Source organism: Tribolium madens, unplaced genomic scaffold, assembly GCF_015345945.1.
Source record: "Tribolium madens isolate multiple individuals breed KSU strain unplaced genomic scaffold, Tmad_KSU_1.1 Scaffold_19;HRSCAF=116;Tcas5.2_LG9, whole genome shotgun sequence".
NCBI lineage: Eukaryota > Metazoa > Arthropoda > Insecta > Coleoptera > Tenebrionidae > Tribolium > Tribolium madens.
Window position 1 is genome coordinate 11,707,821 of NW_025400983.1, and position 24,908 is coordinate 11,732,728.

At 33.6% G+C, this 24,908-nt stretch overlaps 7 protein-coding genes across 8 annotated transcripts in view; 2 read left to right on the forward strand and 5 right to left on the reverse strand.

Moving 5' to 3' along the window:
- LOC123015873 (serine/threonine-protein kinase 32B) overlaps positions 1-3,918 on the reverse strand; it is a 46,410-nt gene extending 42,492 nt beyond the window's left edge. The window contains exon 1 of the mRNA XM_044415907.1: positions 3,856-3,918. The gene's annotated coding sequence lies outside the window, so the exon portion shown is untranslated. The remainder of the gene's footprint in view (positions 1-3,855) is intronic.
- A 1,554-nt stretch (positions 3,919-5,472) lies between these two features.
- LOC123015877 (protein Star) lies at positions 5,473-7,674 on the forward strand. 2 transcript variants are annotated; one of them, XM_044415916.1, is made up of 4 exons: positions 5,473-5,697; positions 5,738-5,993; positions 6,046-6,248; positions 6,806-7,674. In XM_044415916.1, the coding sequence occupies exons 2-4, from the start codon at positions 5,753-5,755 to the stop codon at positions 7,355-7,357; spliced, it is 996 nt and encodes a 331-aa protein (XP_044271851.1). In that variant the 5' UTR covers positions 5,473-5,697; positions 5,738-5,752; the 3' UTR covers positions 7,358-7,674. The 2 variants fall into 2 exon arrangements, with proteins under 2 accessions (XP_044271851.1, XP_044271850.1); XM_044415915.1 differs by having other exon boundaries at positions 5,475-5,697; positions 5,748-5,993.
- Positions 7,675-7,718: 44 nt separating this feature from the next.
- On the reverse strand, positions 7,719-9,476 carry LOC123015878 (tetraspanin-33-like). The gene is made up of 6 exons (XM_044415917.1): positions 9,245-9,476; positions 9,081-9,190; positions 8,829-9,032; positions 8,608-8,781; positions 8,375-8,554; positions 7,719-8,328 (listed from the first exon to the last, which is right to left on the reverse strand). The coding sequence occupies exons 2-6, from the start codon at positions 9,180-9,182 to the stop codon at positions 8,140-8,142; spliced, it is 849 nt and encodes a 282-aa protein (XP_044271852.1). The 5' UTR covers positions 9,183-9,190; positions 9,245-9,476; the 3' UTR covers positions 7,719-8,139.
- A 3,120-nt stretch (positions 9,477-12,596) lies between these two features.
- Positions 12,597-14,057, reverse strand: LOC123013274 (E3 ubiquitin-protein ligase TM129). Its single transcript, XM_044411712.1, has 4 exons — positions 13,736-14,057; positions 13,476-13,687; positions 13,038-13,422; positions 12,597-12,990 (listed from the first exon to the last, which is right to left on the reverse strand). The coding sequence occupies exons 1-4, from the start codon at positions 13,976-13,978 to the stop codon at positions 12,718-12,720; spliced, it is 1,113 nt and encodes a 370-aa protein (XP_044267647.1). The 5' UTR covers positions 13,979-14,057; the 3' UTR covers positions 12,597-12,717.
- A 231-nt stretch (positions 14,058-14,288) lies between these two features.
- Positions 14,289-16,038, reverse strand: LOC123014673 (sorting nexin-30-like). The gene is made up of 4 exons (XM_044413899.1): positions 15,775-16,038; positions 15,453-15,725; positions 15,238-15,402; positions 14,289-15,193 (listed from the first exon to the last, which is right to left on the reverse strand). The coding sequence occupies exons 1-4, from the start codon at positions 15,904-15,906 to the stop codon at positions 14,384-14,386; spliced, it is 1,380 nt and encodes a 459-aa protein (XP_044269834.1). The 5' UTR covers positions 15,907-16,038; the 3' UTR covers positions 14,289-14,383.
- A 71-nt stretch (positions 16,039-16,109) lies between these two features.
- On the reverse strand, positions 16,110-24,529 carry LOC123014655 (cyclin-G-associated kinase). The gene is made up of 15 exons (XM_044413877.1): positions 24,113-24,529; positions 23,992-24,053; positions 23,769-23,943; positions 23,456-23,721; positions 23,184-23,406; positions 22,758-23,133; positions 22,367-22,706; positions 18,474-18,721; positions 18,317-18,422; positions 18,085-18,260; positions 17,840-18,033; positions 17,642-17,784; positions 16,896-17,552; positions 16,682-16,843; positions 16,110-16,607 (listed from the first exon to the last, which is right to left on the reverse strand). Exons 1-15 carry the CDS (start codon positions 24,243-24,245, stop codon positions 16,497-16,499), a joined length of 3,372 nt encoding a protein of 1,123 aa, XP_044269812.1. The 5' UTR covers positions 24,246-24,529; the 3' UTR covers positions 16,110-16,496.
- Positions 24,353-24,900, forward strand: LOC123014731 (BBSome-interacting protein 1). Its single transcript, XM_044413983.1, has one exon. It carries the CDS (start codon positions 24,712-24,714, stop codon positions 24,898-24,900), a length of 189 nt encoding a protein of 62 aa, XP_044269918.1. The 5' UTR covers positions 24,353-24,711.
- The last annotated feature ends 8 nt before the right edge of the window (positions 24,901-24,908 follow it).

A 24,908-nucleotide genomic window follows, 5' to 3' on the forward strand; every position in this document is an offset into this window, starting at 1 on the left:
GACATTTGACATTTTTTTATGTCTATTTAATGATATTGATGATCTTGTATATGTTTTTTAATAATTATTTAGTAAAGCTACAAAAATTTTGCCAATAAAAGCCACAAATAACATTAAACAGAGTTACAATTCAGGATACAGCTTTCTTGTTTCCTCTTCTAATAGCCTGTGGCGAACAAAACTTGGAAAATTATTTTTCCAACAGAAATAAATAGAGTCAAAGTGCAAAATCTAAACTCTCATAACTTTGTAATTTTTATAGATAGAATTTTTTAAACATTTTTTACATGTTCTTGGTATCCTACCTTACATGGCATTTTTCCCCTGGGGCGCGAGTTCTGGCGCAGCCTGTATAACTATGTTTTTATATATATTTTTTTTTTCATAATTATGTATTAAGATTCAAAGCTATGTACTAGTACACATTCATTATAACACTAACAATAATACATACATATGTAATAATAATTGACTAACAAAGTCAGTTGTTTCAGCCAATATTTGTTTAGAACTGATTAATATTTCTGTGACAGTTGCAGTTTATACACTGTAATTTTTTTTCTTTATTTGTAATAAAAATGTTTTTTTGTAACAAACACATCTGTAGTTGACGGTTTCACTAAAACAAAATCCTGCTAACCCCTTTTAAAATATAAACAGTGTTTGTGGCACGTTAAATTAAAATAAAAGGATCTTTCCATGTTTAATTGGAGAAGACCATTAGAGTATATGACTGTTTTTGAAAATTAAAATTTATTTTGAATAAAGGCTTAATTAAATTGTTTACCACTTCCTAGCGCTTTTGAAACAATATTTTCATGGCTGATTAATTTGTGTATTAATTAAAATAAAACACAAAGAGTTAGCTAAGCCTGGTGCTCAAGAAAAAGCGGAAACTAGGTCAAAACTGTTATTATTTTTATGTAATAGTACAGGGTATTAGAACTCCCAGAGAAAAAATTCAATTAAGATAAGATACCAGGAACACAAACACAAAATGTTTAAAAAATTCTATCTGTCAAAAAATTTTGACATTTTTTATGTCTATTTAATGATAATGATGATCTTGTACATGTTGTTATACATGGTGTTTCAGGTTTCACACAACTTTACGAGGCTTGCACCTAATGTACGCACCCAAATACACGATGCGCCAGAACTCGCGCCCGAGAGAAAATTTTCAAGTAAGGTAAGATACCAGGAACATGAAAAAAATGTTTAAAAAATTCTATCTGTCAAAAAATTTTGACATTTATTTTTTGACATTTGACATTTTTTTATATCTATTTAATGATACTGATGATCTTGTATATGTTTTTTTACAATTATTTAGTAAAGGGACAAAAATTTTGCCAATAAAAGCCACAAATAACATTGAACAGAGTTACAATTTAGGATACAGCTTCCTTGTTTCCTCTTTCAATAGCCTATAGCAAAAAAACTTGGAAAATTATTTTTCCAACAGAAATAAATAGAGTCAAAGTGCAAACTTTAAACCCTCATAACTTCGAAATTTTGACAAATAAAATTTTTTTAACATTTTTTCCATGTTCCTGGTATCTTACCTTATATGGCATTTTTCTCTGGGGCGCGAGTTCTGGCGCAGCCTGTATACAAAAGTCACAAAACACACGATACAAAAAATACACATAATTTTTGGAAACCCATGACAATAAAACTAATCACTGTTGCATTAATAGTCAAAAACTGGAGTTTTTCAGAAACAATTATCATTTGTTCTATCAAGAGACGGCATGAATATGATTCTAGTTTACCTATCACTAACTAACTAAAAACTTTGTAATGTTTGAAAGGGTGAACAAACTAATAGTACATTATACAGTGCGATCAAAAAGTCCGTCTATCAAGCAAGCGTAGAAATTTAAAACGTATGTCTGTGGAAGATAAAATGTCACAATGACAAATGTCAAAATAATTTTTATGTAAATTATGACAGGAAACCGTGGTGAACGATTTTATGAATAAACACCAACAAAATCTTATTTTAGTTTGTTTTGAGACGTTTCATCGAATAATTCAATTTAATTAGCTCAATGTTTTAATTTTTATAAAATAATTTTTTGACATCTAGATAACGTACGAACTGCAATGCAACATACGTCCTCAACTAGGACGCCTACTTGATAGAAAGACTTTTTGATCGCACTGTATTATAAGTATTATTATACGGGTGTGAGAATTTTGACGAGTGCGTTTGCGCACGAGTGGGACACTTCTCACGAGTTTCATAATGGCATTTCGATGACGTGTGATATACGACGTTTTATCTTACAGGTGCAACTATCCAAAAAATGAAGTTTCATTCAAGGAATTATGACAGGAAACCGTGGTGAACGATTTTTATGAATAAACACCAACGAAATCTTATTTTAGTTTGTTTTGAGACGTTTCATAGAAAAATTCAATTTAATTAGCTCAATGTTTTAATTTTTATAAAATAATTTTTTGACATCAAGATAACATACGAACTGCCACGTAACATACGTCCTCAACCAGGACGCCTACTTCTACTTGATAGAAAGACTTTTTGATCGCACTGTAGTATAAATAATAGTCAAATTTACAAGGTACAAAAATTTTGCCAACAAAAGCCACAAATAACATTAAACAGAGTTACAATTTAGGATACAGCTTCCTTGTTTCCTTTTGTAATATACCTACTGTAGCAAAAAACTTGGAAAATTATTTTTTCAACAGAAATAAATAGAGTCAAAATTTTTTATCAGCATATAAAATTTAATCATATCATGTGATACATCGTTGTAATCAGAAACAAAAAGACTTTTCAAAAATGCAGAAATTGAATATGGTGTCCATAAGAAAACTCAAAGTTGAGTTTTCACGCCTTGCAAAATACGATGACAGATTTAGATTCCTTGTGAAAAAGTTCCTTAAAAATGTCATAAGTAGTTCAAAACGTCTGGATCTTTTAGTTTTCGCTTAAAAAAATAAAAACAAAAATTACAAATTTTCGTTTTTTTTTCAATAATTCAAAAACTAAAAATGACACATTAAATTTTCTTTCAGATAATTGTTCAGCATAAAAATGCGCAACTTTGTGCTCTAATTTAACCGACCTCGTATCTTTCATAATAACTGAGATTTCCATGGTAGAGCTCGAAAAACGAACACCTGTATATCTAATGCAATTCTGTATCACTGTATCCTTATCTAACTATAATATGTAAACAGAACCATAACTTATTATTATGTTTACTATTATTATATAAAATTATATTATATAAAATTTTATAAAATTTGTCAGCAAACAAGTGCAATAATGCTGTTTTGATTTAACTAAAAATAAGGATTACGAAAACCCGGGCCACAGAGATAATACTTTATACAAGATAATGCAAATTCCTAATGCATAGTTGTTTTCGCACCCTTTTTGTCTCTTGTAAGCGGATTAAAAGATGTAGCTAACAACAAAACGGCTGCATATCAGCTTAGCAAACTTAACTAACACTGCTATTGAAAAATAAACTCGAACCAAAAATAAAACTAATCATTTTTATTAACATAAAATCCGTACGAGTGCACTTCCTGTTATCGACTTCTCTTATCTAAAATTGATAATTTAGTTTCCACTGTAATAAAATTCGCAATAAACTAGATTCAATCTAGTCCTATAGAAGTATACGTGAATCTTCATTTGAGAAATGACTTTAGTAAATAAGCCTCTGTAGAAATTTTCCGTCACGCGTCCACTGTTTTCTTTGATTAAGTAGTGAATTTTCAAGAAAAAAACTACTCCCTACTCAAATACTGAAATCCCTGTCATTAACCCAAATTTTTAAAATTCATAAATAAAATAAACAAAGCCTCGCTTACATATAATCGTGTCCACGTGTGCCCCACAAAGCAAAAATGACCAACCTAAGCCCTTGAAAAGCACCAAACGACTAAATCGGTGCGTCGTCGACGTCTTATAGCGTCGAAACATCGGTCGACGTCGGTTTTTCCCGCCTAATCACGTAATTTATTTCAAACTTGCTGTTTACAAATAATTGATTAGATATACAAATAAAAATTACCAACGGATTAACTCATTAAATCGGAGTAATTTTGCTAATGTCGGTTGAAATTTCCTAAACCGAATCAAGCTTTGAATTTTTCCCAAAGGTTGACGGTTTTTCGCATAGCAAATGACGGATTATATCCTGATGCGTCTCATGAATTATGAATAATTCATCGGATCATTTCCTCATTTGCATGGATAAAGGACAAAAATTTGCTACATTGAGTCTGATTCAGTTGTTCGGAATCTAAGCTTGAAATTTGAAAATTTTGTAGCCTTGGTTGTAGGCGTCCGGTTCGGTAATGCAATTTGTTCTTGTCTGGCTACAAAAGCAATTTTTTTCGATAATCTTTGCGACATTACATCTTTTTTTTTGTTATAACAGTTTTATGTTATGCGGGTAAGTATGGGTTTGTATTTTCTGTCGCGAATTTAACAAAATCATAGAACCTCAGTTCCTCAGTAGGTACACCCTCATGTTTGCTTAACTCATTTTAAGTCTTTTACCACAAAACTTAGTTTTTGTGTCTGTGTTAGTTTTAATATCAAATCGTTATGGTGGTTATTATTATTATTGCAACTACTGTCCGTTTGATGTTCAGATTTTAGAGGCTTGGCGCAAAAAAGTCCCTGTCGACCAGCCTCTATTAAGTCTATTACATTGTTAAAAGATTAGTACATCGCCAGAGAAACGAGAATTAGTTCTCCTCTCCATTACTCGGGTCGTAAATCACTGAACTTTAAGGTAAAATAAATGCTTTCTTCTGATGTTAGTGATCAAACTGACAGTGGGGGTCACGTACGACTTCGGCAGTTCGACCATTGTTCTAATTTTAGTACAAAATGGTTAATTTAACCCTGCAACAGCTTGCAAACCTGTCTACCTGCTGCTATTACAGGTTTCAACAAACAATAGCCGGTTTTCAGTTCTAAGGAAATATCGATCCAAAGACACCGAAAAATTTCGGCTATTCACCCCCACAAGTCGGAAATAGCCAAGGCCAGAACATCATCTATGGTAATTTGTTCCTAAAAGTCACGTTCTGATTTGTATCGTAATAGGGTGGAAATTTAAACCAATTCAGACCTGTCACAACTCAAATTAGTTTCCAAATTTTTAAATGAAATACGTGCCATTTTTGGCAACTTGCAATTAATCATAACTGCCACAGTTTCTTTCCAATTTTTTGTAGTAAATAAAAATTATTGAGTAGCTTGAAAAGATAATTAAAACTTTGAAAAGCATTTTTTTGAGAAATGCAAGACTTGTGTTGTGAAAAGCATTTTTTTGAGAAATGCAAGACTTGTGTTGCAAAGAAATTAAGCAAGAGTTTACAAAAAAAAGCGCAATTTTTGTAAATTTCTCTCTGAATAAATTACAGCGAGCGCACGAACGAGTAGAAAGAGAAACATTGTTATTCTTGATGTCTCTCAAACACGGAACAAGGTGGGAGTAGGAATCAATAGAGTCGAAAATCGTGCATTTCGCTTTGTATTTCGTGCCGAAAGCGACCATAAGCATTTTTAGCACCTGGAAAGACAGGATGTACCATCGGGTCATTTCATTGTGTTGCTCATTATTTCACCTTTACACCGAAAAATTATGTATGAATTAACAAATAACCGTCTCAATTAACACCGATCGTCTCTAATTGGTGAGTTACCACTCCTTTTGTTAACCATTAATTGTCTTAGTCAATTCCAGTGACGATGTACAAACTTATTATGAAATTCAAAAACTATTTCACTAAATCAAAAAGCTCTGGCCAATGCCAGACGCCGTCGCCGACTCAAAATAACTCACCTGAGATTCCTGTGACACCTGCAAAGAGCCCCAATATGACAGCACCACCCACTCCAAACATTATCAGGAAAATCTTACCCCTGGCCGCGTTTTCGGTGGCTTTTGCCATCGTTATGACTGTCCTCATTCTCTATATGGATAATACAGGTAGGAAAAACACTCTTTAGCCACCTTGAGACCACAAAATATTGATTTGCAGCCATGAGACACTACCAGTTTCGAGTGAACATGAGCCAGGATTATGAACTTTTGAGCGTGTCACAAGACAATCCACAACTTATCACTTACATCAGGGAAGTGCACATGCAACCCGCCATTGAGCCCCACCATAAACCACTGGAATCCCAAGCCACGGGCCCCCCAGATGACACCGCCTATGTGCTAAAGTTGCTCAACAATAAGGTTAGGTTTTTAAACAAATGACAAAAGTGGGAAAACCATTTCTCATCGACTAGATCGCTATTTCTCAGTGGATATTTTAAGATGTCATTTTTCATTTTCCTAAATAAGGTTGGTTAAATAAAGGAAAATCGTGTAATAATTAAAGGATGCGTTATTCAACATTTTATTTGATTGAAGTAAAAATATATTTATATTTTTTAAAATAATTATAATTATGTTAGTGACACTGATTAATTTGTGAAAAAAGTACAAAATGTCAAAATTATGTTTTTGAAAAAAAAAAATAACACAAAGATGATAAAAACCAGGCTAATGAAAGGAAATTTTATCAGTTCCTTACGATTTATGCGACTTTGTAAATACCTTAAGCATAAATTTCATTGATTCTTGAAATTCTTAATTATGGGCTTTGGACAAATTGAGACCAAAAGGTGCGTTTTTTCTTAAATAGCAACAGAAATTGATTGTTTAATTAACAGAAAATTTGAGGAGAAACCGAATTGTCTAGTATAGCGCAATTTTTTTTGTATAAGAAATCTCTAATTGGTACTTTTTAGCGGGACGGCGTTTTCGTGGAATCCGGGGCCTACAACGACGGCAAGACCTCGAAAACCGAGTGGTTGGAGAAGAAGCTCGGTTGGCGGGGTCTCCTGATCCAGTCCGACACCCGCCACTACTTCAGTCTCCGAAGACACAACAGAGTGAGGTCTCAGGCGATCCACGCCTGTCTCAGCTCCATGCCGTACCCCAAAGAAGTGACATTCCATCAAGAGAACGAAGTCAAAATTAACAGCATCCACGCCAACAGCGTGGTCGACGACCCCGATTGGTTCACAACCCGGATCAAATGTTTCCCACTGTTTTCCCTACTTCTCGCAATGAACGTCACCACGATCGACTATTTGAGTTTGGAGTCGTCCGGTACCGAATTGCAAGTCTTGGAAACAATCCCTTTCGAAAGAGTTAAGATTGAAGTAATTGGAGTGCATTTGTTGGTCAGCGAGATCGAGAAAGATACGATTAAGAAGTTTCTAGCAATGAAAAAATATGCCTTCATGCAGAGTTTCAATCACACTTATATTTTTATGATGAATAGAGTGAAAATTTGAAGAGGTAATCATCACGTAGAAGACTGAAACGCGCAAATGAATGCTGATCACGGTATTTTTATATCTATGTGATAGGACTTATTTAATGGTTCGATTTTTTTAAATGATCGCATGTCACAATTTATGATGTAGTGCCTTTGTAGCGTTCCAATTGTTGAAATGCATTCCCGTTATACAACTGATTTTTGTGCATTTATTTTTAGGATTATTGATTAGATTAGGCGACAATTAAGTACTTATGCTTAATTTCATTTGTACAATTCTCCATGACATTTTTTTGTACTTATTCTTTATTAAATAAAGGTCACAATATTGAATTGCTTTTTGCATGCACCATGACTAGGAATATTTAAGGTAGAAATTTATTTTTATAAATATATTTTCTTGTACACTAATACAATTTTTATGTAACAACTATATTAATAAAAATTGGAATTTATACAATTTATCAAATATAATTTCTAATGATTATTTGAATAGATCACAATGATTATTTTTGTTCAGTAAAAGTATATACTCTATTTCCCTCTAAACAGCTGAAAAAACAAAAATTGGTTAAATAATAAACTCACTGTATACTGGCGGTAAAAGCAGTACCAACTTTACCCAAGTCAAAAATTAACTACTCCATACATTGAGCTTTGAGCTGAGCAGTTCAGATGCGAAACAAACACAACTAATGGAACAAATTTTAAGACTTACATTACTACACTAGAAAACATTGAAAAGGACAGTACAGTTTAAAATGGCAGTACGTCATATTTACAAATATACCCTATATTTCAACTAGCCCACCTTGACTTTTGCAAATCTATCTGTCCCTCCAGTGTTTTGGCAAGATAGATAACAAACAACTGGGATAGAGCGACCCCAAGTGCGATTCCAGCAATTGTGTACAAATTACGTTCAGCCCACGAGCGGACGATTTCAATACAACCGGAAGTCCAAACTTTCTTATTCGCTTCAGCCACCTTAAAATCACAAATTATAAATTGCAAGTCAGTGAAAAAGACTTACTGATAAAGTCTGGACGCCGTAACCACACATTATATTGACTAGACCTGAACTAATGTCAGTTGCGTTAATACAACAAGAGAATGGCACTCCACAGTGCTCAACACTGGGGGAACTACAGTTAAAATACTCGTTCTTGGACCAGTCCATGTAACCCTCAGAGCTGAGGCCACAGCAGCGAAACTAAAGAACAATTATAAATAATTAATTGAAAAAAAAATGTCTCAAAATGGTACCTCCTGTTGGGCGAAATCTATAAAATTCTGCAAGTCTGGGTCATCCCTATATGTGTGTATAATCTTATCTGTGAAATTCTCCTCAAGGATCGACTGCATGGTGTGTGGAAAAACAAACCCCATTATAGCAATACCCATTTCCAATAAAAAGAAGATAAGGAGACACAAAGAGTACTAAAAAAATCAGTTAGGTTGGTGTCACTGCTACAGTAAAATCTTACAAATTTGAGCAGACAGGTGTTTTCTCTGAGAGCCCCCACACACCCAGCAAAACTCACAATAAAAATCACCCCTCCCATCAGTACCATGACTAAGGATACGTTTAAAATCACATCGTACACATTTTCGAGTTTCACCCATCCTGTTAATTGCCATTTGTCGACAAAGGCGTACAAGCCAATCCCTATGAGTAATCCTCCAAACAGCTGCAACATAACCTCATTTCTTTGTCCAATTTTTACACGTTTACATACCCAAAAAATAAAGTTTAGGACAAAAATTAAGTACTTCACACATGAACTAACATAAGTAAAACTACTGGTTGTGGGGCGTCGATATTCCCGTCTGTGTGGCATTTTCTAAACTAAACAATGAACTTTTGAGTATGTCACGAAATACTATTTTGTACAGAACTTGCGTTAGACCATTGAGTAAGTTTGTATGGATCACAGGTTTTTATTAGTTTAACATTTCGACACGGAATATGAATGTAATTAGGAGAATTTGAGAGAATCGGGTATTGTTTGTCAATAAACTACAACTGTCAAACACCTACGTCGATTTATCAAGCGTTCAGTGTTGCCATGAGTTGAAAATAAAAAACCCCATAAACTTTTTTTCAAAAAAAATTAAATTTTGAGTTTTTTTCTTTTATCATTCTTTAAAATTACAGAAACAACATTAACGTTAGTCAATTTAAAACAATGAATAAAAAAATCCATATTTCCCTTTGGCGTTGTGCAAAAATTTCTAATTTGATTTATTTAACGTTCCAATTATTATTTCCGAATGTAATTTTAATAGGAGTACTACTTTGGCAAAAATTAGAAAAATCTAATAAACAAATCAAACTTAACCAGTCTGAAAAAAAATTACTAGGATTTAAATTTAAATAAAAAATGGGTATCAGTGGACTTATCTTATAATTCTTCTGCACTTTGTGGGGGCGTGCAATAATCAACTTAAACCCACTCAAAAAGCGTTTATCAGTAACTTCTTACCGCATGTAGGTAATATAATTATTAATAAATCTAATCCAAACAATATGATTACACTTTTTATCTCATCTCACAACAAATATCACTTGTATACCTACCCATGTAGATATAAAAGGTGTTATTGTTGAACCACTTATTAGTTGAAGTTCGAGGATGAAACTCTCCTAACCATAAAGCAAAAAAATCACAATGTCAAAGTTACTCAATTTGTTCGGTTCAAAAAATAAAAACAACAAATCGGTGAAGTCAAATAGTGAAAATTTGACGAACGAGAAGAACAAGTACCACGAAGAAGACAACCCTCCACCGATTCTTGCACGAAAAACATCATTGACAAAAAGTGGTAGAATGAAGGAGAGGAAACGGAAAAATATCTCAGTGTCGGATTACTTCCCAGAAAGTAACAAATTATCCCAAAGTCAAGACAAAAATGATGAAAATTGTGATCCTGACGAAGTCTTTAGTGTTGAAGAAGTTGTGAAAGAAATGCACCAAATTGGAAGGATGGAAATAACTGCGTTGTGAGATTTGGTCTCTGTTAGTTTTAACATTTTTTTTATTTATTGTACGACTATTAGAAATGTGATATTTTGTTAATAAAACTGTTTTATATCTATGCAATTTTTGCGTCAATCATGCACTTGAAACATGATTAGTTTAGCGTTATAAAAAACGAATTTCACGCCTTGATTAGATTTTTAATTAAGATACCAGTTCAACAATGGGTTCACTTGAGATTATTTTGTTTTGTTTTATTGATTGATTGGAAAACAGATTGAATTTTAATTTGAACTAAATCAATATCGGGATGAAAACGTCCGTTTCAAATTTATTTTGGAAGAGATAAAAGTGAAATGTGAGGGTAAAGGTAAATCCTCTTAAGTCGTGTTATCTCACATTGCAAAAGGAGTGAAATAAATGCAGGAATATTTTCTTATTTATTAATGTGTAATCCAAAGATTTTGTATGTTTTTCTAATAAAAAATACAGCTAAAAAAATCTTCAGAGAGAATTGGACAAAAAAATAAAATTCAAATTTCGGTTCATCCAGTTAGACACTATAACAAATCTGTAACAGTTCAATTCATATTGTTTCACTAAATTTATATTTCGTTCCAAAGCTATCACCACTTTTCACAATGTTTTTCTGTATGAAAGAAAGATGAGTGGAGCTTCGTCTTGGCTCAAAATTTTAATCTTCTTTTCCACAGAAATTAAATGTTTCTGACCTATTTCTCCTGAAAAAACGCATTTGCGACGTTCCCAGTGTAGCGATAGGAATGGCACTCAAGGTTCCTTAATCCTTTATAAACCCTATTTTCTACCCTGGAGCAACCATTACATAACACTGATTTAATAAATGTTCATTTCCTGATTTAGAAGTCATTAATCTCGATTTTATTTTTGCTATTTGGCAATGACTTTCATTTCTTCAATTACCTTATTTTATCTTTTAGATTTTTGCAGGTACAAAAAAAAATATGTTGCATAAAAGTATAGACACTAAGATTGTTGATAATACAATAGAGGAAACATGTATTTGATAACAAAAATACATCACTAATTGTTTAAATAATGATTCAGGAGTTTCTTATGCAAAAGTATTAAAGTAGGGTTTATTATTTAGTAGATTATTGTTGAACTTTGTAACTTTTAATCAGCCTAGAAATTCAATTTAATATTGGGAATCCATACAATCAATTTTTATTTAATAAAATTATGAATAACAAACATATAAAAATTAGTTTACTAAAAGCTGCTAATAAAAAAAGTAATTTCAATAAAAAAAACTTCAATTTCGAAAATTTATCAATACAAAGGGTAAAAAGACAACCATAATTTTATTTATTTTCTCAACGTTCAGATTATTAAAATCCAAATAATCAATAAAAAACTAAACACTTTCAAAGGCAGTGCTACAATTTATTCCTTACATTTCCATTGTTAGTTACATTTTTCTAGAGTTTGTAATCCTGTCAAAAAAATTTGAATCAACTATTAAGTTCAACATTATCAAGTAAAAATAAAACTGCTGGGCTTTTCTCAGAATTTTTAAATCGTGATGCAAAGGTTTTTCTAAAGTTGTTGTACTCTTATATACAATGTAAAAATAAATAAATCAAAAAATAAACAAGAATAAAATAAAACCAAAATGCACTTCCTTTTCAATCAACAACGTAGTAACCACCTGATAAAGAAATAATAAAGTTTCTTATCTAAAACATACAGTACACAATGATAGTAGGTAATGACAATAAAGTGGCTTTTCGAATACGATGCAGAAACCGTAAAAATATATGTTGCAACTATTAATAAACAATTTCTTATTTTTTCTTATTATAAGTTTATTAACATAATAGTTTCGATTATTTCATAACTATGATAAGCAACCTGAAGGAAAAATTAGGCCAAAGTCTTTGTTACTAATATTGTTGAGTTTATAACACCACTACAGCATTATAAGTACTTCAATAATCTCTCGAAAGTTAATACGTTAACAAGGGTGATAAAAGTTGAAGTGTGAATAAAATATACAAATTTTGGATTCCCTCTCGGTGAGGAAAACAGGGCCCTCCGGGTAATAAAATATTTCCCATTCGGTTGTAATATACTATTACAAAATACAACCAGACAAGAAAAATATTCTGGTGTGTAAATTGTCAATGACAAAGTGTTTTATGTAATGTGAAAAAATCGTAAAAATAATATTTTGCACCATTTGTGTAAACACAACGTTTATTACTTTTTCATGGGTAATAAATAAAACAGTTGTTTAAAAATAAATTTTTATTTTCCACATTAGTAATCTTGTTCAAGCAACTCCCGATAAAATCTTATCAGAAATAAGAGTTAAAAATAAGCTGTTGGTCATTAGATTTGTCGCCCAAATTAATTATTCCTCAACATCAATACTATCAAGTAACGACACATCTAAAATACAAAACTTCGCCCTGCACATTGGACACGTACACTTGGACGACAACCACGTATTTTGCTGGTCACTTTCCTGTCTCGAAGCAAACCATTTCGCCATGCAATCAACACACCACATTGGTTTACAATAGCAAGTCGTACAACTTTCAGCTCCTCCTGTGTTATCTCCACACAATTTTTGCAATTTAACATTTGGGCGCGTCTGCATACAACCAATGCATTGGTCTAGCTCCTAAAATAAAATTTGAGCGAAAAAATCCCAAGAACTGTCTCTCATACTTCTCTTGTGTCATATCGCGCGTTACTTTTTATGGTCTCTTTAAAAACATCAACAAACTGTTCGGTTACAGTTTTATGAAATTTGACATTGGGTAAAATGGTGATATCTCTTGCGATTCGGTCCTCCAAATCCTTGAAGTCAGAGGCGTTAATGCGAATAATAAAAGTCTCGACTCCGAGTCGGCCTGATTTAACTTCGATGTTTAAGTATTGGGTTTCAGTGGTCGTTTGAAGAGAAATCCGGTGAGTGTCTGCTTTCTGGACGACTAAACTCGCATCACTTTGATGGGCTAATAAAATCGTGAATGGTTTGACTTTTAAAATCCAATTTTCGGTAGCAATCACTTTAACTAGAGAACTCGTTTGAACACAGATTTTATCAACACTAAAAAGATATCATCAAACTCTCCACAAACATGATTATTTTATAACAAATACCGTCTAAATTCAGTGTTGATGTCAGCAGCGACAGTTTTCCAATCCCTATTATTGTTATTACAAAACTTAGCCAAATTTATCGCAATTGGGTGGTGTTTAAAGTCATCAATTATCCAATTCCTAATCTGATAAAGCGCCAGAATGGGCAATGCTAGACTCGTAGTGAAAAAAACTTTCCAAAAAAGAGAACCATCGATTATCAAAGAACTCACCTACAAGTCACTTTTCACGATTAAACTGTGGATTAGAGTCGAACTCACATCTTGGAAATACTCCGAGGCAAAAAGAGCGATAATGTACCCCAAAGGCAACAGTGAATAGACACCCAACGTTACAATTGTTCGTTTTATGTGGTAACTTACGAAATTTTCATCTTCGGATCCTAACACTCGGCTGAAGAGCGAAGGGATGGTGAAACCCGCAGACACAAACTCGACAGGGGGGTAAATAATACAAAAACTTAAAATTAGGTAAAATAAGGTGAAAATCACCTCTTCGGACATAATGAACGGCCAAAATAAATAACTAACATTTTTTGAGGTTAGGGCACTAAGAGAAATGTCAACAGGCAGTGTAGCCACTGAACTCATATACGAGTTCAGTGAGTGTAGCCACCGGTAGAATCATAATAATATTTTTTTGTGCTATAACTTTTTTTTCATTCGTAATATCTAAATTAAACTAAAATGATTTGTGGAAACGATATTTGGGTAACTGTTTATTTGATTTTCATGTAAATAAAAGGGAATAAACTTTCATGTTGGTATCACATTTCGGGGGAAATACCCATAAAAATAAAACCCTGTTTTGGATTTGAATTGAGAGATTTATTAAATATAATAATATATTAAATTAAGTTTAAATAATTTAGGAATGTACAATGAGATCTACAACAAGTACTTTTTATATCATTTGGATACAGCCACATTGTTTTGAGGTGCAATTTCATTGGAGACATGCTCCCAAGCGTTGACAGTGGCTTGGTAGTACTCAATTTGCTTATTAACAAAATCTAGCAAAACCTTTCTAAGACATTGTTGTTTTTCAAGCTGCCAGTGTTCAATGTCGCTCCTTAGAGACTCATTAGCACACTCTAGACTGTCCTGATTGGCTTCAACCTTTTTAAGCAACTGTGGAATGTAAACACCTAACTTTTCCAGTTTTTCGTCACAACTTGGTTGTTTCCAGAGCGAAAAACCGGAAGCTTGGGACGGATTATGTGAAGAAGCGATGAGCTTGTCTTTCTCGCTATGACGCTTATTTAATTCGTCTAAGGAGTTCTCATAGGCGTACTGATACGCTTCGCGCTTCTTTATGGTGTCTTGCACTACTTCAATATAAGTTAGAAAATCTCGGATTGGGTTACCAATGACAGTGGGGTAACTTTGGACTAGCATATTTTGTGCTGCAGTATTGCGCTCAACGGCATTGCCGATACTTTGCAAAATCGTGGCCAATTCGGGTTCGGTAGTGGCCCACGTTGTGAAAATCGGGTGGTAACTGTTTAGCTCTACAATAAAATCGATACGTTCTTTATTAATACGACTAGAAATTTTTTCAATTGAGGATAGCTTCTCTGATAATACGTTCAAGTACGTTTTGGTTTTATCAAACTCTAAGTGTCGGTTTTTCAGTGCGCTGTGAGTTGAATTGGAATGGCTTAAAGTACGGATTTTGTTCTCTGAGTTGGTTCGTTGTCGGCGGTGTAAATTGAAGTCCTAGAAAAAAATATTTATGTGACACGATTACTTTTGCGACTTACTGGTTGTTTAGCTGTTAGAAACGTTTTAAAATATTCATTGCAGCTTAAAATCGGGTGATTAACAATTCGCGAAATGAAGATATTTAAAGCTTTCATCCTTAACAATATGAAATCTTTTGAGTATCTATCTAATTGGCCTATGAGTGAATGCTTGCCCGGCAGTGGCTGGAAAACCAATCACTAATAAAAATTATAGCTCACAATGGGGGAATTACAGGGACTATACAAAAAGGGTGACATTCAGTTAACTTCTGACGCAACCAAATAAAATCGTTATAGCGTCTACGAACGACGTATTCGTTTTCTGAGTATTCAATACGTGCAACTTTTGTTGTTATCCTGAAGGTTATATACGTTTCAAGCGTCTCTAGATGTTTCTGAGGATTGTCAATTTTAACACTCAAGTCGGAATTTTCATCCATATTTAGCTCGGATAAATTTTCTATATCTTGGATTGTTGAAAAACTTTCCAAACTAGGCGATTGCACCTTAAATGAATCATTAATTAAATTTAAAACAGCAACAAATGTAACCTACAAGAGAATTATCAATTGTTGAGCCGCTACATATGCTTGAGCGGTCGTAATCTTTGTGATCTTTTAAAATTGATGAAATTTCCTTGCTCTCAGTCACTATATCTAAAACTGCAGAGGTGTTATTACTAGCCATAATAATAAAGAATTTTTGTAATAAAGTGAGGTTAGGTTAATTAGGACAGATGGGCGTAACTACGTTAAAACAGGGATCTACTTTTTGTATGCAATGGTCGATTGGGTATCAGTTTGAAAGTTGTCCGTTTTAGCACTTGAATGATTTTATAATTGTGATAGTAGTGGAATTATAAATAAGTCCATTTGTTTGAAGATTGCTCTTTGACATATATTTTTTGTAGTTTGCAACTTGAATAAAATTTAAAAACAAGAACACTGAAAAAACAAATTCGTAATATTGGAATTGCACAGATGACGTTATTTATGTAACAGTGACACAATATAAAAATAGATTCTAAACAATACAAAAACAAAACTATTAAGTATAATATCATTATTATCAGCGCTCAATTTTTAACAACAACATCTCTAAAGTAACTATGATTAAAATATTGTCTAAATTCGACAATTGCTTTTATTTTTTCATATAATTAAAGTCATCACTTTAGAGCTACATCATTGTTATGTAAAATTGAAATAAAATTTACCTAAAAAATAAATAATCTATAAGTTAATCATAAAAAGGAATGATCACATAGTAGAGAAGAATTAACTAGTGAAGATATTTTGTTGGGAGGCATCATTTTCGAAGTCACTCCAGGCATTGTTCAATTCCATAAAAATCAGCTTGGCCATGTTCTCTTTATCGGTACCCGTTTGCTGCAATAGAATGATTACCAACCAAAAAAATTAAAAATACACTAAATTTCATGTGACACCTGCGCATCTCTTACCTTATCCGGATGTACCGCCAAGCAGGCCTTCCTGTAAGCCTTTTTGACATCAACGGGTGTCACAAGCTGCGACATATCGCACTTATTCCATTTCGTTCCCTCCCATAGAACTGTATGTAGCGAACACAGCAAAGCCCTAATATTATTCTTTTTACCCTCTTTCTGCAAACCAGAAATAACAATCCCACCCTCTAAAAAAATTGAAATCCCTTACCCACTCCATGATTTTAATCTTATCAGGATCCATATAAGTCGCCATATCTTCCTTTCTCATATCATTAATCGTCCTAGGGGCATTATCTTTTTTCGCACTAAACTTGTACCCCTGCGACCCCAACAAATCCCCAAAGAAATCATCACTTTTCGGCTTCCCTTTCTCATTCTTGTCGTTGAGCGTTTCGAAATGAGATCTACTATAATCAGCCGGCGACTTGGCCTGATGTTGCGGTGTGACGGGTTTGTGTTGGGGCGTTCCCCCTTGTTGGGGAGTTGTGGGAGGAACTTTAATAGGAGAGGACGCGTTGCTGTTCCATGCACCTCCACCCAGGTTACCCAAATCGGCGAAAAAATCGGTGGGTTTCTGGGGTTGGGCTTCAGGGGGTTGATTCGGAGCCGAATTGAAATTACCCCAATCGCCAAGAAGGTTGCTTTGAGGATTGGAGGAACCGAACGGGTCGAAGAGGGAGGGTTGAGGGTTAGGAGCGGGATTGGAGGGAAATGTGGAGAAGTTGTCATTGGAGGAGTCTAAACCGCTTAAGAGATCGAAGTTTGAGCTTGCGGAGGGTTTTATGGTCGAGGAGTTAGGGGTAGTATTGAGGTTGAGAAGGTCGACGGCTTCGATTAAAGGAGGCTCCACAGGCCTAGGAGTTGGCTAAAAATAAGAAAAAACGATAAATAAAAAAACAAAACCAGACTTTTATGCTAAAAATTATGCAAAAAAATAGTTACTCTGTACATTACCTTGACTTGCTCCACTTCGGAATCACTGGAATCTCTCTGTTCTACATCAACATGTGTGGGTCGGGGAGACGGGGGTGCAGGCTTGTTCGGACGTTCTGGGGGCTTTTGTGGTGATATTTGCTCCCGTTTAGGTTGTTTACTGGCTGCAAGAATCCAAAATTGCTTTTTAGCCCCTCTATACTTGTCAAAATAAATTACCAAAATTATCTATCGTCTCGTCTTGTTCTAATTTCGAACTAAACATAGTATCATAAGCTCGTTGCGTCTTGTCCGTCAACCATGGGGGTGGCTGGGAGGGTTTTCGTTCAGAATCGGACACAAAAATATTTAACATAACCAAAAATCTATCCTGGTAGTGATCTTGACTATCGGATATTTCATCTAATTCTGACCTAAAACCCATTTTTGTCAAAAAAATCCATCAAAACTAACAAGAAAAATACTTGTTAAACTTCAAACAAGTTTCTTCTTCCGGTATAAAACCGGTGTGTAGTTGCAGTTGACAGATTTTAATCCCTGTTGCCTTGCCTTGGGTCATAACGCCCCCCAGGATGTTCCTCGCGTGGTAGATAATAATGCAAACGTCCCCACAAACACTCACATTGATCGGTAATAAAACCTGGAATTTTTATTTTCAAATAAAACAGTTTTTTTCACAATCTGGTAACAGATTACTTTTCCCTCTGTAACATTATACAATCTCATTTTCTCATAGTCTTGTAGCGTTGAAAGTAGACACCGATTCTCGCTGTAAATTTCCAAATACGGGCGACACCCATCTCTAAAATTCAAACTTTATTTTCGGTCAAAAACCAAAACGATTCAAACGGACCTAATTTTGGTAAAAAGTGGGACCGGTTGCATCTGAATTGATACCAAAGTGACCGGCTTATAGTGCGGATAGACCGGCGGATTTTTCACGATGTCTGCCAAATAATACAAATATCTTAATTCGGAGGGTCTCATATTTGGTGGACATCGTTTGACGGCAAACATTTGTAGGGCATCTTCAGGAACTTCGTAAAGAAATGAATAAATAAACAAGCCGCATACGAGAGTGGCTGAAGTAGCTTTTCCATCCTGTAAACACAATTTTTTTTAGAATTTACCTCATCTGAAATTTCTAGATTAAAATCTTAATGTTGTTACAATGGAATAATTATCTGATAAACGACAATAAATGTATACGTTTTTATACATTATTTAAACCAAGTGGCAATCTAGAGATAATCCGCGATTTAAAAACAATAATTTTTTTGATTGATGTAATCGGTTTTTACAGTTTTTGGTATCAAGTGAATGATGTCAAAGATCGAAATTTTTCCTCTTTCATACATTGCTTTATTCATAAAACATGGTAGATAAAAATCAAGCAATAAGATTGTTCACTTTTTGATATAAAAAATTAAATTTATTCTTCGACACTGTCAAAATTTACGGTTTTTCACCGGTGTAAGGACATTTTGAAAACTGTTTGGCATTTCTCAATACGAAACGTCAGATTATTTTTAACAGATTTAAAGCAACTTTAAGCATTGTTGAGTCTAATTCGAAGAATAAAATGATGTATTCAATTCGTTTGAATGTAAACCGGACGCTTTATTCCACCTCGTGGATGATAAACCGCTCGTTACACTCGTGGTTTAATAATCTCGGTGAAATAATGTGTCCGATTTACACTCAAACTCGTCAAATAAATAACTATTCATTTCAAAAGTATCTTTAACTTGTAACACATATGGTAATTGACATCTTAACGTTAATAGTTTTTTTAAATTTTAGAACAAAATTTTTCAGAAAACAAATGCATAGTTGCTAATCCTCTTCTTAGACATACATATTCATTAATAAAACAAACCTTTTGATAAAATACTTTTATAGATAATATGTTTTATGTAAAATGGTTATAACAATTATTTATATTTTGCTAATATTATGTACTTATTTTCTATAATTCTAAGTTTTATCATTTTCATAAGTTTTTTATTAAAAACCTGCTACAAAACAAAAAATTATTTTCAAATTAATTGTTTTACAAAAAATTATACTCAAATTAATTATTTTACATAAAACAATTTTACATACAGTGATGAACAGTGAATTTCGTCCACCCAATTTCCCTGACAGATTAAAAGTGTAAATTAGTCTTTAGGTTTTTTTAACCTTGTTTCAGAATTTTGATTAACGTTTGTCATGTTGACAGAATGCTCGATGCTTCTTGCTACTTTTTACGTTTGTCCTTTGTAGACCTTGGTATGCCCAAAAGTATAGAGACATGTCTTTGAGACATATCTTCTTGTACCAGAATTTTTATTTTATTATGTTCGAATATAATTAAATTTGACAATACGTATTTGAATGTCAGTTATAATGACAATAAAGCACAGACTACAGTGAATTTTTGTGAATTAACAGAAATTGGGTGGACGAAATTCCATCACTGTACACTCAAACGAGTTGAATACAACATTTTATTCTTCGAATTAGAGTCAACAATGTTTAAACTTGCTGTGTCCAAGAATAAATATCGTGCGATCAAAAAAAAAAAATAAATAAATTAGAGTAGTGATTAAAGACCTTCAGATGGAAATCCTGATTTTTGACATCAAATGTCAGCGGACAACTTTTGACAAATTTGCGTTTTATTCCTTTTGAGTGAAATAATGTTCACTTTAGAGCAGAAAATTTTTGTTGCTGTACAAGAGGAAAACGGTGAATGGTCATTTTCACTTTCAGTTTGTATGGAAAATTTGCGGCCCAGATTCCCAGCCAATGTGTTGGCAACTGTAGAATTTAATCGACGCCTACTCTATTTATTTATTTTTTTTTGATCGCACGGTATAATTCTATGTACGATTAGTCGACATTATTTGCTCGAACGCCAACACATATAAGTTATGACAAATAGTTTTTAACATGTAAATTAAGTTATATAAATGTTTTTTTTTTCTCCAATGAAGATCTTAAGTTAATTTTAAATGATATTTTCATGTCTGTTGCTTTTACATGACGTGTGCCAACAAACAAAATTAACAGTTTGCTTAGAAAAAATTTGTACATGCTTAGTACAAAAAATTATTTCTAAAATATCACCAATAAAAATCAGTCAATTTTAAGACAGTCAAAACAAAAAGTAAAATTACTTTACTTTAAGTGTAGTGAATTTTTTTGTAAGCTATGTTAAAACAAAGGTTCATTTTATAATTAATAATCATTTTCAAACAAATAGTAGTAACTAATAGATTACATCCGCTTAAAAGCGAAAATCAATGTCCAAGGTTACCAATAAGCCGAGGTACGATGAAGCAACGACCACCAAGATTTGTACACTATTTTATTCATTTATCCTCCTTAAAGAGCAGAAAGCCAATAAAAAATTTATCCTATTTTGCAAAACATGACATGACAGTTTAGGCTGGAAAGAGATAACTTTCTTATCAGTAACACTTTTAGGATTAGGACGTGGCCATTTCTCAACCTGAACTGTCGTATTACATATCAACTGATAAAGAAGTGATATCTTCTCAACCTGAACCTGATACTTCATATCATTTGTTAAATAAAGTTAAAATGTCATACTTTCCAACTTTTCACAAGCAAGATGCTTTGATTATTACTTTATGATTGTGAATAAACATAAATATCAGATTTAAAATCTGGGCATATTTTCTCTCAAAAACTCCTCAAAAATATTAACAGCAAAAATTAACGTGAATCGGTACGACCTTTAAATTAAATATGCATTTAGACTTCTACTACTTGATGTACATTAATATAAAAAAGAGTATATTTAAGGTGTTTAAGCCATAAGTATGTACAGTTGCGGAATTAAAATTTCGGGCAGTATTGTCATTTTCACAATGTAAACTCTAAAACAAGCTTTACATTAATAACCTCATTTTTAACTCTTGTCATGTTTATGTCATTTTGACTTAAAAAATAGCGTCACTAACAGAAAAGTTTAATTGTCAAATGTCAGTCATGATGACAGTAAAAGGTAGTTTACAGTGAATTTTTCGAAGTGACAGAAAAATACTGCTCGAAATTTTAATTCTGTAACTGTATCAGTCTAAATAATTAAAATATTTTTTTCCGAAAGCATATCGTCTCCTTAGTGCAACAACTATAAATATATTCAGTAAACTCCCGACATGTCAAAATGACGTTAAGTTAGTTAAACAAAAAGTCACTATGGCTATGTTGGTGACAAGTTCACTCAAAGTTTAACAACCTGGTCGCTATCACTTGATTTGAAATGATTTAATTATTATTATCGTTTGATGCATGGGCCGTGTACCAAGCTACCATGGAAATTTGACATCAAGTACAGTCAGGTGAAATAATAGTCATCTGTGTCGTTTAAGATACACTCCAAAATTTTGGTTTGACATTGTAAACGTCACGGGAGTTTTGTGAATACATAATAGATATCTTTAGTTTTAAGCATTTCTAAAGTATTTTTTGCAATACTTCAAAAACATAAAACCAAATTTTCTATCAGATTAAAAAAAACATAGTTTAGTAAATTACACATTGTATGACTAAAAAAAATAATTTTTGGTTACTTTCAAGGTGTAGTTTTTTGTCTTTCAAATTTTTAAACTCCAGTTGCACAAAACTATAAATTTCCAGTTATCTAGGGGACGATATTATGTTTAGAATGTATTTATTTTTCTGTCTCAATTATCTTTTATTGTCAGTTTTTGTTTTCACTCAAAATCTTACCGTGCAATGAACAACAACCACATTCCGACTATCACCAGCCAAATATTGGTAAATATCCTCGCAAAGTTGGTACAGTGAATTCAACAACGGAGCTTTAAAATGTTCAGGATATGCAAACGTACAGTCAACAACTCTCGCTTGTCCAAACTTTGAATGATACGATTTTCCACTAAGGTTATAAACGGAATACTTCAAATTCGGGTGCCTTGAATCCAAAAATACTCGCACATCTTCAATGTGATTAGTTTTATACGCAGACTCAATGCCTTCTGACGGATACGGCATTACCAAAATACGAGAAGTTACATAACTCATATCCAAATCCGTCCTTGCAATCGATCTAAAAAAACAACTTAATTTATAAAAATTAAAAATAAATAAATAAATTCACTGTTGCATAGTTGCCATCACTTTTGAACTCGTATCTTTCAAATTCTTTAAAAAACTCCCAGCTCCTCCCTTCAATGATGAAAACAGCCCCGATTGTTTCACCTCCGGAGGTCTTTGCACCGGCATTGCGGGTCTCTGGGGGGGCTGTGGCGGCCGTTCGGGAACCGGTTGCGGTCTTGGGGGTACAGGACGAGGTGGAGGCTTCACGTTATTGTGCACCCCATCGCCGGAACTGTGGTCGAGCTCCGGGGATTGTTTCTGTTGGAACTGTAAGGGGGCTCTCAAGTTGAAACCGTTGGATTCGGCGATGGCAGCCACCCGTTCTAGAACTCCAGAGACGGTCAAGCGCTGCTCGGGATTGACTTGGAGACAGCCACCTTATATAAAATAATTGGGGGTTCAATTGAACGACAAAAGGATTACTTACGGATAATGTCTTGGAAGCATGAATATTTAGGATCAGAAGGAAGATTGTAATTAGCGTTAATAATTCGCAATTTAGCGCTGTCTTCAAACGGGTGTTTCATGTAACAAAAGACGTAAAGAAGGCAGCCCAAGGCCCAGATGTCGACAGGGGGGCCCACAAAATAGTTGTTCCAAGTATCGACCATTTCCGGGGCGCGGTACATGGGAGTTGTACAATGGGCCATCTGAAAGTTACTATTAAAAAAAGTCTGGAATCAAAATTATTTCAATTACATTTTCTTCCAAACTGTCATGTTGGCTAGCAGACCACGTCAAGTCAGGTCTAAATATTTCAACAGTGGCTGAACCAAAGTCACATAATTTTATTGTACCGTCTTTACTTATCAATAAATTTTCTAACTTTAAGTCTCTGTGAATAATTGGAGGATTTTGTGAGTGCATGTGTGCCAACGCTCTACATGTTTGATAAAATATCCGTGTTATAATTTCTGGCTCAAAAGGCGTACTTCTTGCTTGCAAAATCTCAGCTAAAGACCCTCCTAAAACCCCTCAAACATTATAAAATCGCAGCAATGGCCCCAAATACCTGTGCATAACTCTGTGACCAGTAAAAATTCTGCCTTCCCATGTGTAGTTTGTGATTGATCAATAAAAGATGCTGACAAATACTGGATAATGTTGGGATGCCCTGACAGCTTCTTCAGGATATTTATTTCCTGTATAATATTGTTCTTCGCTTCTTCATCTGCAGCCAAAAGTCTCTGCCAAAGGAAAATTTAGAATTTGGACGAAAATTAAGAGAAACTTACTTTCAGAGCGTAGTCTTTACCAGTACCTACGTCTTGGGCAACAAAAACAACAGCAAAACCGCCTGAAAAACATAGTAAATATTGCAAAATTTTCAAAGAAAAATCAATATTGAAAACTAACCTTCAGCAATGACTTTTTTTATTCGTAATTTAACATTAGAAATTTCTATTACTTGGCCCACAAAACTGTTGTCACTTTGCCCGTTCGTTGGGCCACTAAAGTACTCATATGCCGATTTAAATAAGTCACTCATTTTACTTGGAAAATTGGAGAGAACTCATAACAAAATTTCTCGTTGGTTTAGGGATTTTTGTCTGAAATACACCCGCACACGCCCCCAGACAAGTGTTGCCAACTAGAGAAACCTAACCGGTGATTGTTTTATCAAAGAATTGTTGGCTTTTATTTAAATAATTCGAATTTTCTTATGAACATACAGTACCAATTACTTATTAAGTTTAACTGTAATAAATCCGGGGAGAAATTGAACAAATTAGTGAAGATAAACCGGTAATCGATATTGGCCACATTGCCAACTGACACTTGTCATTCCATGCACTTGTCAAAAGTGACGTTTAGTGCGTGTGTGTAAAAGTTCAATATTTTCGGTATTTTCACGTGAGAATCAATTTTTCGGCCCTAGTCACTGTCCTAATTACTTAAATGATCAATATTGATGACTTTGTTGTGATGACATTGTCGTAAATTATTTAGTGACAATGTCCAATGCGGAAAATCCAAAACCGATTTTGCCTAAGAAAGGACAAATAATCATTGAAGATATCCAGGATTTAGTGTTGTGTAAACCCCGTTTGATCCCTCTTAAAAGCTTCACCTTGGAAAAATTGGAAAAAATGCAACAAGAAGCGCAAAAATCGCAAATGCAACAGAGTCCGAAAGAAGAGTAAAATCGCTT

What these genes read in the sequence shown, in the direction of transcription:
- LOC123014673 (XM_044413899.1), bottom strand. Translation starts at nt 15,906, where the DNA reads ATGGCTAGTAATAACACCTCTGCAGTTTTAGATATAGTGACTGAGAGC. An exon ending in CAACAATTGATAATTCTCTT is followed by an intron (nt 15,726 to 15,774) that starts GTAGGTTACATT and finishes GATTCATTTAAG; the next exon opens with GTGCAATCGCCTAGTTTGGA. An exon ending in ACCCTTTTTGTATAGTCCCT is followed by an intron (nt 15,403 to 15,452) that starts GTAATTCCCCCA and finishes TTGGTTTTCCAG; the next exon opens with CCACTGCCGGGCAAGCATTC.
- LOC123015877 (XM_044415916.1), top strand. Translation starts at nt 5,753, where the DNA reads ATGTACAAACTTATTATGAAATTCAAAAACTATTTCACTAAATCAAAA. An exon ending in TCTCTATATGGATAATACAG is followed by an intron (nt 5,994 to 6,045) that starts GTAGGAAAAACA and finishes ATTGATTTGCAG; the next exon opens with CCATGAGACACTACCAGTTT. An exon ending in TAAAGTTGCTCAACAATAAG is followed by an intron (nt 6,249 to 6,805) that starts GTTAGGTTTTTA and finishes GGTACTTTTTAG; the next exon opens with CGGGACGGCGTTTTCGTGGA.
- LOC123015878 (XM_044415917.1), bottom strand. Translation starts at nt 9,182, where the DNA reads ATGCCACACAGACGGGAATATCGACGCCCCACAACCAGTAGTTTTACT. An exon ending in TCCTAAACTTTATTTTTTGG is followed by an intron (nt 9,033 to 9,080) that starts GTATGTAAACGT and finishes GTTATGTTGCAG; the next exon opens with CTGTTTGGAGGATTACTCAT. An exon ending in ACGGCGTCCAGACTTTATCA is followed by an intron (nt 8,329 to 8,374) that starts GTAAGTCTTTTT and finishes TGTGATTTTAAG; the next exon opens with GTGGCTGAAGCGAATAAGAA.
- LOC123014731 (XM_044413983.1), top strand. Translation starts at nt 24,712, where the DNA reads ATGTCCAATGCGGAAAATCCAAAACCGATTTTGCCTAAGAAAGGACAA.
- LOC123014655 (XM_044413877.1), bottom strand. Translation starts at nt 24,245, where the DNA reads ATGAGTGACTTATTTAAATCGGCATATGAGTACTTTAGTGGCCCAACG. An exon ending in AAAAAAAGTCATTGCTGAAG is followed by an intron (nt 24,054 to 24,112) that starts GTTAGTTTTCAA and finishes TATGTTTTTCAG; the next exon opens with GCGGTTTTGCTGTTGTTTTT. An exon ending in TGGTTGTTGTTCATTGCACG is followed by an intron (nt 18,722 to 22,366) that starts GTAAGATTTTGA and finishes TTGTGTTTACAG; the next exon opens with GATGGAAAAGCTACTTCAGC.
- LOC123013274 (XM_044411712.1), bottom strand. Translation starts at nt 13,978, where the DNA reads ATGTCCGAAGAGGTGATTTTCACCTTATTTTACCTAATTTTAAGTTTT. An exon ending in ATCAACACTGAATTTAGACG is followed by an intron (nt 13,423 to 13,475) that starts GTATTTGTTATA and finishes ATATCTTTTTAG; the next exon opens with TGTTGATAAAATCTGTGTTC. An exon ending in CGCGATATGACACAAGAGAA is followed by an intron (nt 12,991 to 13,037) that starts GTATGAGAGACA and finishes ATTTTATTTTAG; the next exon opens with GAGCTAGACCAATGCATTGG.